Source organism: Mytilus trossulus, chromosome 1 (genome assembly GCF_036588685.1).
Source record: "Mytilus trossulus isolate FHL-02 chromosome 1, PNRI_Mtr1.1.1.hap1, whole genome shotgun sequence".
Classification (NCBI taxonomy): domain Eukaryota; kingdom Metazoa; phylum Mollusca; class Bivalvia; order Mytilida; family Mytilidae; genus Mytilus; species Mytilus trossulus.
Genome location: NC_086373.1, coordinates 2030307 through 2043238, shown reverse-complemented (window position 1 = coordinate 2043238; position 12932 = coordinate 2030307). Strand labels below are relative to the sequence as shown.

The window sequence follows — 12932 nt, the reverse complement described above, 5'->3', positions numbered from 1 at the left end:
TCTTTGTTTTCTGGCAATGGGCAGTTTACTATCCATATCCATATACTGAAAAGTTTTTCAGTATATGGATATGGATAGTAAACTGCGCATTGCCAGAAAACAAAGAAATAGTGATGGAAACTTTAAATACGTTAATATAGTAATGCAAATAGACAGGAAATAAAAAAAAAAAATTAAAAACATTGATTTACAAAATTTTAATCTGCTAACCGAGTCCCTGTGATCCGCACCTGGTCAAATCGACACCTTGCTAAATCGGCATCTAGTCAAATCGGCATCTATTTAAAATCAATTCGGCATCCAATGATATATATGAATAATTCTAAAAATATATAAACCATGATGTATTTTTGGGGTTGGGATTTTTCATGCATTTTATCGTTGAAAAGCATCAAGCAGTTAGAAATAAAATACAAAAGTTTAATTATTTAATGTTTTCCCAACATTCTATGATGTTTTCAATTTGATCAGTGTTTCTTTTTTGATTAATCAATAAGTACATAGTTAATATGTTTTAACTCAACAGTATACAGGTAGTTCAATTAGTGATGTCACTGGCGGATCTATAAATGTTCATACGTTCAACTCGGGGGCCCACTGACTGACTAAGAGGGGGCTCCAGTCACGCTTCAGTGACTAGTTCCCTTTATATAAGCTACCTTTGTTCTTCCCAAAAAGGGGGGCCTCTAGGTGTTTTATTCTTAAAAACTTCACAAGAAACATCGAGACCCTTACCAAACTGTTGTTAAACAATGAAACAATAAGAAGCAATACAACAGAAAACTATAAGTCCCTTTCAATAATTCAAACTTTCATGCAAAATAATTACCAGTTACTACTGTAGGAGGTGCTTTTTTTAGGAAAGTTTAAACAGCATTAAACCAATAATCCTGCAAAATGCTCCACTGGTTGAAAGATGCATAAAAAATACCCAATACCTCATATATATAATCTAAAATACACATTTAGTTGAAAGAGAAAAAATATATACAGCAACCCTTAAAAATGTGAATAAAATTCTGGCCAACTCCTTCCTTATTTATCTCTTCTTGAATATATACTGTTCAATTTCTGGACAACCCATTCCTTATTTTTACTGTTTTTGTTTCAAATACTGTTAAAAATATACATTGTAAATTAAACACATCTAACATGTGTGCCGAATTGACTCTATCAAGTGCCGATTAAACCAGGTGCCAATTTGACTATACAAGGTGCCGATTTGACTAGAAATAATTTGGTGGTTCTCCTGATTTTTTTCCCCACAATTTTAAAGAAAGCAAATAATTTTACAATGGCTATAGGCTTGTCAATGTATGATGAGTTAAAATTCAACATTAAAATATACGTAAAGCCCTCCTTGAAGGTTTTGTGTGACCATATGGGACAATACCCCTAATGCGCCTTGAACTGAGGAACACAAAAGTCACGTGTAAACAAAAAATCTCTGTGTAGTGATATTTGACACATTTCTATGATAAACAAATGACTGAGCTGAACTATAAGTGTTAATTTAGAAAGTAGGGGAACACAGAACAAATGTGTAAAAACCATGGAGCTATTTAATGTGTTCAAAGTATTAAAATTTCAAAGAACTTATTGTGTTAAAAATGGGATTTTTTACCATGAGGAGCCACATCGCAAAAGGATACTCGGGGTTTGCTAAATTACGGAAAAATGAATCACACTTCGTACCCCGAAAATTTAACCACATATGTAAAAATGTCTCAGCTTCGAAACGAGCCATCATACAAATACAAGTTTACGATATGGGCTGAGCAACAGAAGAAAACGTTACCATTACGGCCTATGGAGAAACAATTGCGCATATTGCCCCATATGAGCAGTCTTGCACGTAAAAGCCCCATGGCATTTTGAAAAAGTTTGCAGGTATGTTTATTATAATTCAGTTTTATAACACCAATATACTAACTAAATTAAAAAAAAAAAAGTTGAAATCAAAACTAGAAACCGGTCGTAATGACAATTTTCCTAGAAACAACCGTATTTGTAGATGTTGTAAAATGAATAATATTGAAGATGGATACCATTTGATGTTAATTTGTCCTGCATAAAACATATCGGTGTAACTTGCTACATTTTTTTAAGCAACATTACTGCTAGTGCAATCATCGAAACGTTTATTCATTCGATGATTTATTCCTTCAGTGTACTTTTTTTGTTTTTGTTTGAATGTCTATTTGACCAAGTTGAGCCATTTTAGACCATTTCAGTTGCTATTTTAGAGTGTGTCTTTTATGTTGAAATGTCACACTACCGTATCTAAGGTAATGGTGAAAGTGGACATCGGCAAAACGTCTAACCTTTTTGCATTTGTGTGCACCTGTCCTAAGTCGGGAGTCTGTTGTTCAGTGGTTGTCGTTTGTTGGTGTGGTGTGTTTCTCGTTTTTTTTTAAATTTTATATATATATTAGACCGTTGGTTTTCCTCTTTTAATTGTTTTACACTAGTAATTTCAAGTTACTAGGGCCCTTCAAGTTATACCTTGCTGGTCGTGTGAGCCAAGCCTCCGCGTTGATGGTAGTATCTTGACCTTTAATATTTTGCTTTTTTATACATTGTGAGTGACTTGTACGGAATGTTGATTCAACACTCATAATTACTTACTTACTTCAAGATAAAAGTACAAACGAGAAATCCAAAACAAAATTTCAAAGTGAAATATCTTGATTATCCTCATTTGAAATTTTTAAATTCAAACTTATATTTCTATAAATTTTTACCTAATTTAAGAAAATAATTTGTTCTACGGATCTTAGTTTATTTCAATCTGGGACTTTTGTACCTACAATCAGAGACATATAATATGTCTCTGCTACAATTATGTGCCAATTTTGATACATTTCTTATATATTTTAATTATCTGACTTTTTCATAAAATCGTTTTTTTAAAAGGTTTCAAACTTAGTAATTTTAAAAAATGTAGAAAAAAAGCAAACATCACGAGTCTGTTCACTTCAAATGTTTATAATAATGAAAGGTCGAGTTTGTAATGGGCCGAGATTTCATGTAGGCCGAGTCAACAAGCAGCAAAAATATGTACGTTGTACATCAAAAATAAAAATATCAAAACTTTAGTAAATGAAAACGCATTGAGTTAATATAAGTTTCAAAATTATTCAAACTTTCACATGTATATAATATAATGTATTTTTCTGACGTTACTGATAATCATGATATATAAAATCTATTTTTTACCAACCAAAAACAGTTCCGGTATTTTTCAATATGGCGACTCACTACAAACTTCGTTGCTGTGTCACTGGACATGAAAAAGATGTTCGTGCGCTTACAGCTTTAGCGATTCCCGACGACTCCTTTTTGTCCGGGTCTAGGGATATAACAGCTAAAGTTTGGGTACCAAATGAGTATGTAAAACGATCTAAAACCAGCAATTTCAGTGATTACTGTTTTATTGCATTTGACAGTTTATCATGATTACAAAATGTAATCAAAATGCGTATGAATAATGATGTGTCCATTGTACCTTGCTTTGCTCTGTATATGATTGTACATGTTAAGATTGTCCTTACAGTGATAGTTTAAGTACTCGTTCTAGTTGGCGTCATCAGGTTTTAAACTTCAATTTCGGCATAGGTAGTCCCATACAATTTAGTGTCTTTCACCGGAGAAAATTTGCATGCCTTTAAGATGTCAATTACCAGATAGAAGGCACGTTAGTATCCAGCACTTTCATAATCGTCATTCTATGACATAATAGTATAGTAATGATTTATATTTAAATCCAAATGTCCGATGTAGTTTCAGGCAAACAATATCATGGATTGCAATCATGTACAAACGCTACACGAAATAAGTCAGACAAATCTGGTGAATAATAGATTGGTCTGGTAAAATTTTGTTGAATTCTGGTCCAAATGTCCAGTGTTTTTTTTCGTGGATTTTTTCTAACATTCTAGAAAAATTGCCAAACAATCTCAAATTCATTTTCATCTTTAGTATTCATCACAGCGATGTTTATTTGTTTCGTTAAACCGCTAGCTTTATGGCGAAAATAGCCAACCTGGCAGTAATGTGTAAATCCGGACAAAAACATATCTGCCTGTCAAAAACAACAATGGCTGCCATCATTGGCACAAATGGAAATTTAAATAAAACCGGATCAGATTCCTGGAACGAAAGGATAATTCCTGGTTTGCCAATTTAATACACTAAACGAATAAAAATCCAGGCAGATCACAAAATTCAGCTATGAAATATGAACACTAGAATTGAAAACCAAAAGATATATGACAAAGGAAGAAGAAGCAGGAAATAATATTTGTACAGAAACTCTAAATTATGTTTAGTTCACAAACATTGCCATGATTAAAATCCAATAAAATGGGACATTACTCTTCACTGAAATGCATTCCAGCAAGTGTGCACTGCACTGCAGCACAACTTTCATAACATTATACTCTCTTGTTACATCATTTTGTTTTTGTGCACTTTAGGGAGGAGTAGGGCACAACAAAGTCGTATGTTTGTTGTTTTTTGTTGGATAATATACAAAGAGATGTAAAAAAAAATGGTCTGGTAAAATTTCATTCGGTCTGGAAAAGCTAGGATGCTTACCAGACCGAATGTCCTTTAAAAATAAAATTCATTCGTTTAGTCTGGTACAATACAATGACACTTAACATATACAAGTAGCCATTGACAGTATGTATTAAAACTAAATTGATAATGACAAAACTGTTGACAGGTAAATACATGTAGCTTTGAATAATATACATCGTAGATACAATGGAAGTTATAATTTACAACGAAATAACTCTAAAAGAGATACTGAAGATTCCAAATGGATAATCAAATTCTTATTAAGTTGAATTGTTCAGAAATTGTCATCGCTAAAGTCAACCAAACGTATATAAAACACTATGATTAGGTACATGTAACTTAAAAGTGAGCAACACAAACCCCACTAAAAACTGGATGTGATCTCAAATTCTCTGGAAGGGTAAGCAGATGTATCCTGCAGCTTCTCCACTCATGACACAAAATAAATAGTGAACTTTTACAAATGATTTTGCTAATTACTTTATTTGTATTTTAAAAGGTCAGATAATGGATTCCATGAAGGTCATGTTATGTCAGGCCACAGTAACTTCATTTCTTCTGTCTGTTACATGCCACCAGATGAAACTTACCCACAAGGCATCATTCTGACAGGAAGCAACGATTCAACCATACTAGCTTTTACATTAAATTCTCCTGCACCAATCTATAAACTTGAAGGACATACTGAAAATGGTATAGCATTTAATATCAATGTATATATTTTTAAGTAATTTAAATTACATGTAGATTGATTTCACAATTTTGTAGGCAATTATTTTCAAATCAGTAATAATATGTTCAGCTACATGTATGATTCTCAAATAATTCCTCTGTATGTGTCTTGATAATATTACAATATGCTGATATCAAGCTTTTTAAAAGTCTTCGGCTGTTGTCTGCTCTATGGTCGGATTGTTTTCGCTTTGACACATTCCCCATTTCCTTTCTCAATTTTATTTTAAAAGTACACTGAAAATTCTCTAGCTGAAGCACAACTTACAGAGACAAAGATACTAACAGATAATTTAAAAGCATGAGACCATTAGTAAGCATTACTTTTACTGTTGTTACAAAGCTTTTTATTTACCTTTACAGTTTGTGCACTGACAGCTGGCAAGTTTGGTACATTACTAAGTGGATCCTGGGATAAAACAGCTAGAGTCTGGCTAAAGCAAAAATGTGTAATGAAATTAGAAGGTATGTTACACATTTAACAGTAGAGAAGATGTTTCTTTGTTCATTAGTCTTATTTTATAGCATACCTGGGATACTTGAATATAGATGTACAGACATAACAATGATTGACATTGGTGAAAAATACTAATTCACCATTCTATAGTAATCTTTCTTGGTCCTAATAATTGGGAGTACTAGTGGTTGATATCTCGATATCTACATATACACTTAAGGCTTTCCAACATTCCAACAGTACATAGAGACTCTTGGGTTGTTTTTCAAAAATGGCAGCATACATCATTTTTGAAATGTACTTGTGTTTAATGTGTTTAGTATGCTGTGTATACTTGTCTTGATTTACTCAATCAGTCATTTTCTTTGTCAGATATCAAACAGCCCACTTGTAGTTTTTATCGTGATGGAAGAAAAGCCCACTAAAAACATATCAGTTATTCTAAAAGAAAAATTAAAGGATTTCAAGTTTTCAACTATTCTGACAATCCTTTTGTTTATGCTACATGTATATATATTCTGTGCAGTTTGTATAGCTTGTCTGGCAATAAATAAATGTTTTTATTCAGGACATCAAGCAGCTGTATGGGGTGTTGGCATCATGCCAGAACATGGTTATATGTTAACAGGATCTGCAGATAGAACCATTAAACTTTGGAAGGCAGGAAGATGTGAAAAGACATTCTCAGGTACTATAAGTTTCTTGTAATTTTTAATTAGAATTTATTATTTTATTTTGTACACTTGAAGATGAAAGTAAGTAAAATTTACTAGTGTTGAGTTTTATATATATTTACTTTTCATTGTTTGAATAATCTCCCCTTATCCTTCTCAAAATATTACTTGAATACCCCATAGTTTTTCTGAAGAGATGTAAAGACAAACAATTTAACACTCTATAAGAGCAATGCGGTCAAGAGAAAAAACAAGAAGTCTTAGAAGAGAATAAAAAATATGACCTTTTTTACGTGAAGCATATTAGAAAATCAAGAGGACCATGGGAGATAACTCTACCTTAAAATATGTTACCTGTACCAATATTTGAATTTACCCTAACTCATGACTGATAAAATTTAGTTATTTTTATCAATACAAAAAAAAAAAGAAAAGAAAAAGTAAAAACATACATATGTTTATGGAGTTGTGAAATGTGGGAACACATTACAAAACAAGTAAAAATTAATAATTTAGTGTAAAACATAACACTTTTGAAGGGTAATGCTATAGGTCCTAAGAAAAAAATAGACTGGTATTAAAAAGGTTTCTGTTGTTTTGATAGGTCATGAAGATTGTGTAAGAGGAATTGCAGTTCTTGGATCTGGAGAATTTCTGTCATGCTCCAATGATTCAACAATCAGACGATGGGCTATAACTGGTGATTGTTTACAGATTTACTACGGTCATGAGAACTTTGTTTACAGTATATCTATCCTACCCAATGGTAAAGATTTTGTTAGTAGTAGTGAGGACAGGACAGTGAGGGTATGGAGGGATGGCACTTGTGTACAGACCATTCCTCACCCTACAATGTCTGTATGGACGGTCTGCGTACTAGGAAATGGAGACATTGCTAGTGGTGCAAGGTATAAACAAATAAAATGAAATATAGTAACTTATAATAATAGTGTATTTATTTATTTTCTATGGTACCAGTTTTCTGCGGATTGAGAAAAACTTATAATTTCAAGGTTATTTCATTTTATTGTTTTGGAGAAGTCTGCATACAGGATGATTTGAACTTTAAACATTTAGATTTGTGGTTTACAAAATGCCACAAAGTTCATGAAAATTGGTATCCCACAAAAAAATAATGAATCTTCAGTAGTTCTCATATCAGTCATTAATATTTATATGTGTCAAAAAAGTTAATTAATTTGCTGAAAATGTTTAGTTCATACCCTTACATTCAGTATTCTTTTGGATACCTAAATTGACACAAGTTTATTTATTTTAACCATAATTTGATTGAATTTTGTTACATGAGATGTGTGTATTTTAAAGTTGAATCCCTATAAATATATTTTGTTTTTCAACAGTGATGGTGCTATAAGAGTGTTTACAACAGAAGGGAGTCGAGTGGCTAATACAGAAGAGTTAACTGCTTTTAATACAGCAGTAGCTACTGCAGAGGTGCCTACACAAGTTGGAGATATAAAGATGTCAGATTTACCTGGTCCTGAGGCATTGTTGAACCCTGGTAAGTTCTAATTAAGGGGTTATAGAATATAAAAAAATATTTGATTTAATTTGTATTACAATAGGCTTATCTCATTTACTTGGAGATTATTTTACTGTAAATTCAGAAATTATTGTGTGCATTTATTATTGCGATTTTGTCATTTTTAGACTGAAATGCAATTTTACTTTTTACGACTTTGAGATAAATCCTGTTAAATTCATATAAAATATTTCAAAATGCTAGTTTAAATTATTGCGTTTACAACTCAGTCGCATTTTTCGCAATAATAAAAACCTCGCATTAATTTCTGAATTTACAGTACCCTGCACCTTCTGTCATGGTTCATTGACTATGAATGATTTACTTAGTTTTATATGCTGTATTGCCTATTTGATTTCAACATTTTAAACTGATTTACAGCACTTACAGGCAAAACATAATAATGTTTCTACAGTAACTTCATCAAGTAGAATAAATGCATATATCTATGTTCTGTTGTTAGGAAAGAAAGATGGACAGACAAAAATGGTGAAAACAGATGGAGGGAAAGTGGAGTTGTATCATTGGGAAGCTTCTGCCACACAATGGAAGAAGATAGGCGATGTCGTAGGCTCCAGTGGGGGGAGTCAAGCAACATCAGGCAAAGCTCTACATGATGGAAAGGTACATTGATGATATTATTCCTCTGCCTCAAGGAAGGGGTATATAGAGATATACACATCTTTATAGCTTCTGTTCATCCATCCATCAGTTTTCTTTCCAGATGATATTTCAAATACCACTTGACCAAGTCTTTTGGAATTAAAACACAACGTCATGAACCATAGAATACAGATTAAGTTTGATATTAATGGTTTTAATATGTACCACTCAAGAGTAAGGCCCTTAACTTACTTCAGATATGAGACTTAGTTAGTATTGTTATGCCCCATCAAGTTTTACCATTATCTGTCTATACATGCATCTCTAAATTGGTTTCCATTCTCCAACTTTACTTTACCTCAAACAAATGTTTAGAAACTTGTACACAATCCGTATTACCACAAAACACAGATCAAGTGTGAATTTTGGTGGTGTCACTTTTACTGTCCTTGAGTTATTCCCCTTTACAAGTGGAAAAATTGCCGAATTTTTCGTTTCGGTTCTATCACTTTAGATTGCATAAACCAAATGTTATGAAACTTATATACTATGCTTATTACCACAAAACTGACATCTAGTAAGAATTTTGGGTAGTGTCACTTTTACTTCTCTTAAGTTATGTTCCTTTATAATGTTAAATGCAAGCAGGGACATCATCTTTGTCCTTAGGAAACATTCCCTATTTATTTTGTTTTCAGGTGATGATTGCTCAAACCTATGAAATTTTAACACAATATCCTGTGTTTTAAAAGTCCTATCAACACATTGTTTTGAAAATGTGGATAAAATGTATAGTATCATTTGTAATAAGCATACCAAAGGAGTGAAAAGAAATATATAAAGATTAATATTATTATCAGAAGTACACAGCATATGTCAAAGGATGGTGTTAATAATGGATAAAGTTTATTTTCTCATGCTCGTAATTCCCTGGCAAATGAGTCATTAAATCCTTATTAACTAAGGTATTAATGTTTTCCATGTTAATACATAAAATATGTTTAAAAAGAGTGAAAAATAACCTTTACCAATTATTTGCAGGAGTATGACTATGTATTCAGTGTAGATATAGAGGAAGGGAAACCACCACTGAAGTTACCATATGACATCAAAGAAGATCCTTGGTTTGCTGCTCAAAGATTTCTACAAAACAATGAACTCAGTCCTTTATTTCTGGACCAAGTCGCTAACTTTATCATTGATAATACAAAAGGTGTCACTCTGGGCCAGGGTCCACCTCAAGTCAGTGACCCTTTCACAGGTTAGTTATTTCCATTCACATGCATGATTTTAATTTCTATTATAATGGAACATATTGTTATAAGTTAAAAAACATAAACAAAAAATTTAGCAAAATAAAAAAAAACACAAGCTATATTTTTAATACTTGAAAAATCTCTGATTTTAAAAGAAATTCTGTATTGAAATTTTGCTTCAAATGGAGATTTCTCAACACAAATGTACATTTTGAAATTAAAAGTTTATGTTTTTAACAGGTGGTGGGAGGTATGTCCCACAAGGAGCAGCAGGCACAGGTACAACAGGAGGGGCAGATCCTCTGACGGGGTCAGGACGATATGTACCAGGCCAAACCAATACAAAGGGTTCCGCTAGCAATGGTGTTGATCCTTTCACAGGTAAAATCACTAGCTAAATGCAGTAGGATCCGCTAGAATTTCTTCCATTTGCTCAATTTTGTTTTTAACATTGCAAGATATGTTGCAATGAAATGAGTTTTAATTCGGCATGCTTATGCTGAGGCAACCATGACAATTGCCTTGAAAAAAAAAAGAACCCTCCTTCTTAATCTTTTAAACAATTTCCACCCAATGCAGCTGCTGACTTGTATAGTCTCAATGATGTTATTGATTCCCTTTGTGAATGAAAGACTGATGGAAACTTTGAAAAACCAGCAGTAAGGCTGGAGTATATATTATTCTTCTACTCTGCAATTATATATATATGTATGGAAAACCTTATAAAATGTTAAGTTTAAAACATTGAGATGAACAGCATCATTTATATACTACCAGTGGTTCGGGATAAACTTGTTTTTTCATGTTTTATAATCTGTATTTATGCTGTATTCTTTGTTTTTGTATTAATAGGTGCTAGCAGTTACCACACCAAAGGTACTGGTACTACAGCATCAAAAGACAATTCATACTTTCCTCTAAAGACATTCGTAACATTTGAGACTGCTAACCCACAACAAATTATAGGTAAGTTTTTATACTGATCTCTCAAATTCATTAATAGGATTGAATATATCAAATTCTCAAGATTAATTTTATCCTTTAAAAAATATATATTGCAGAGTTAAGATCTGCTTCAAAGTATTGAAAGAAAAGGAATGATCTTGAAATAAAAAAAAAAATAATTCTTATCATCTTACCCGTACGTAGATGAGAATAAATACAAAATTATCCAGTATCTAGCTAGACTCAATTGCGATATATCAATAATTTGATACCTGACTAGGTCAAACCAAAGACTTTAAAAATTGATATTTCCTGCTTCTCTGCTATGCATATAACTTTAATTGGCAGAGGCAATGACTGGTTGGCTCAGTGTCAAAAAATTATACCCAGATAAGGGTGACATAATGAGTTTTTTTACTGTTACCTTGTGAACTAATATGTTAAAAATATCACTCAGCATGTCAATCTAGTATAAAGCATGGTTCATAATATATCCTATTGACCCTGTTCTTGTCCTGAATATGCATGTAATTTGCCACTTGATGTTAAACAGACATCCATCATCATTTTATATTTTTTTGGTTCATATTTTAAGTGGCTATTTACTAAAAGAATCATTTAATTTGTTGTCTGAATTAAAAGTTTACACTATTATATGCTGTAATATGCATGATCTGCTTAACAAGTACATTACATAAAAAAATAAGCACTGTTTCTATGTTTTAGGTAAACTGAAAGAATTCAACATAAAGATTGACCAGTCTATGCAAGTTGAAGAAAGCGATTTAGAAAAACTGCCATTGTTGATGGATGGGACAAGTACAGATACATTAAATACATTGGAGAAAATGTTATCATGGCCAAATGGTATTAACATATTTTTTTAGATCCATCATGTATATATTTTCCCCAAAATAAAAGCTTTCTTTTTTTTCGTTTTTGCACACAAGGTAAGGGTAAATCTATAAAATATATACTTCTTCCAGGTTAAAAATATAGGTGTACACTTGGGCTTTGGTTAACTAACAGTGACTTCAGAACATGGATGATATAAAATAACCCAATACGTGTACTGGACTTTTTTCTTCCTCAATTTAACTATGGTGATTGTATTAATGTTTAATTTGTCTATTCTTGAATTATTTTTGAATTTAACATACAAGTAATTGGGTTATTGACTCCTAAAATATGATTACTTATTTAAAGTGAAAAAATTCTAAAAGTGTGGGTATTGGGCTTAATCTCTTTAAAGCAATTATATAATTATTAATTGCCAAAATGTTTTACTTTATTTCAGATATGGTGTTTCCAGCTTTAGATGTTCTGAGAATGTGTGTTCTAACATCCCTCAATAAGATTGTTTGTGAGAAAGATGGACTTGTAGATAAACTTGTGAACTTCATTTCTTCCGATGTAGCCCCCACTCAAATGCTTGCATTGAGGACATTGTGTAATATGTTTAAAGGTCAAACTGGAGAAAAGATGTGTGTTAAACATAGAGATTTTATCTTGACCTCTGCACTCAACTGCAAAGCATCAACAAATAAAAATATAGTAATAGCTTTAGCCACACTTCTGATGAATTACTCTGTTCATTTACAAGACAAGTTAGATCCTGAAGCTAAATCACAGTGTTTGATTGCTGCCGGAAACGTGTTAGAAAATACGAACATTGATTCTGAAGCAGGATTTAGACTTTTAGTATGCATAGGGACTTTAATAGATAGTGATCCAAATATGAAAGAATTAGCTCGTTCAATAAATGCCAAGACCGTCATATTTCCATTAAAGAAGAGAGCTGAGCCACAAAAACTTATTGACTGTGCCACATTTGTGTTTAATGTTCTTTGACATCATTTAGTTGTAGGAATATTCGCAAGAGCTCCATCCAAACAAATTTATTTTTGTCATTCAAATTCATTAAATTAATTTATCCATTAGATGTTTGTCTTAATAAGATTTCCTTAATTATGTAAATATTATATGAATACCTTTCAGCATGTTGATACCTGTTGTATCAGCAAATGAACTGAATTACAAAAGAAGAAATTCTCATTTTGTCTGAGACATATTTTTGGTACATGTACGTGTATATGTTTTATTGATTTGTTGTAACAAGATCATGTTCATGTCTCCCT

At 32.1% G+C, this 12932-nt stretch overlaps 1 protein-coding gene across 1 annotated transcript; it reads left to right on the top strand.

Moving 5' to 3' along the window:
- Positions 1-3220: 3220 nt before the first annotated feature.
- On the top strand, positions 3221-12732 carry LOC134712161 (phospholipase A-2-activating protein-like). Its single transcript, XM_063573417.1, has 12 exons — positions 3221-3389; positions 5084-5277; positions 5680-5781; positions 6342-6461; positions 7052-7355; positions 7809-7969; positions 8454-8614; positions 9635-9854; positions 10090-10230; positions 10702-10815; positions 11521-11661; positions 12092-12732. Exons 1-12 carry the CDS (start codon positions 3250-3252, stop codon positions 12643-12645), a joined length of 2352 nt encoding a protein of 783 aa, XP_063429487.1. The 5' UTR covers positions 3221-3249; the 3' UTR covers positions 12646-12732.
- Positions 12733-12932: the final 200 nt, after the last annotated feature.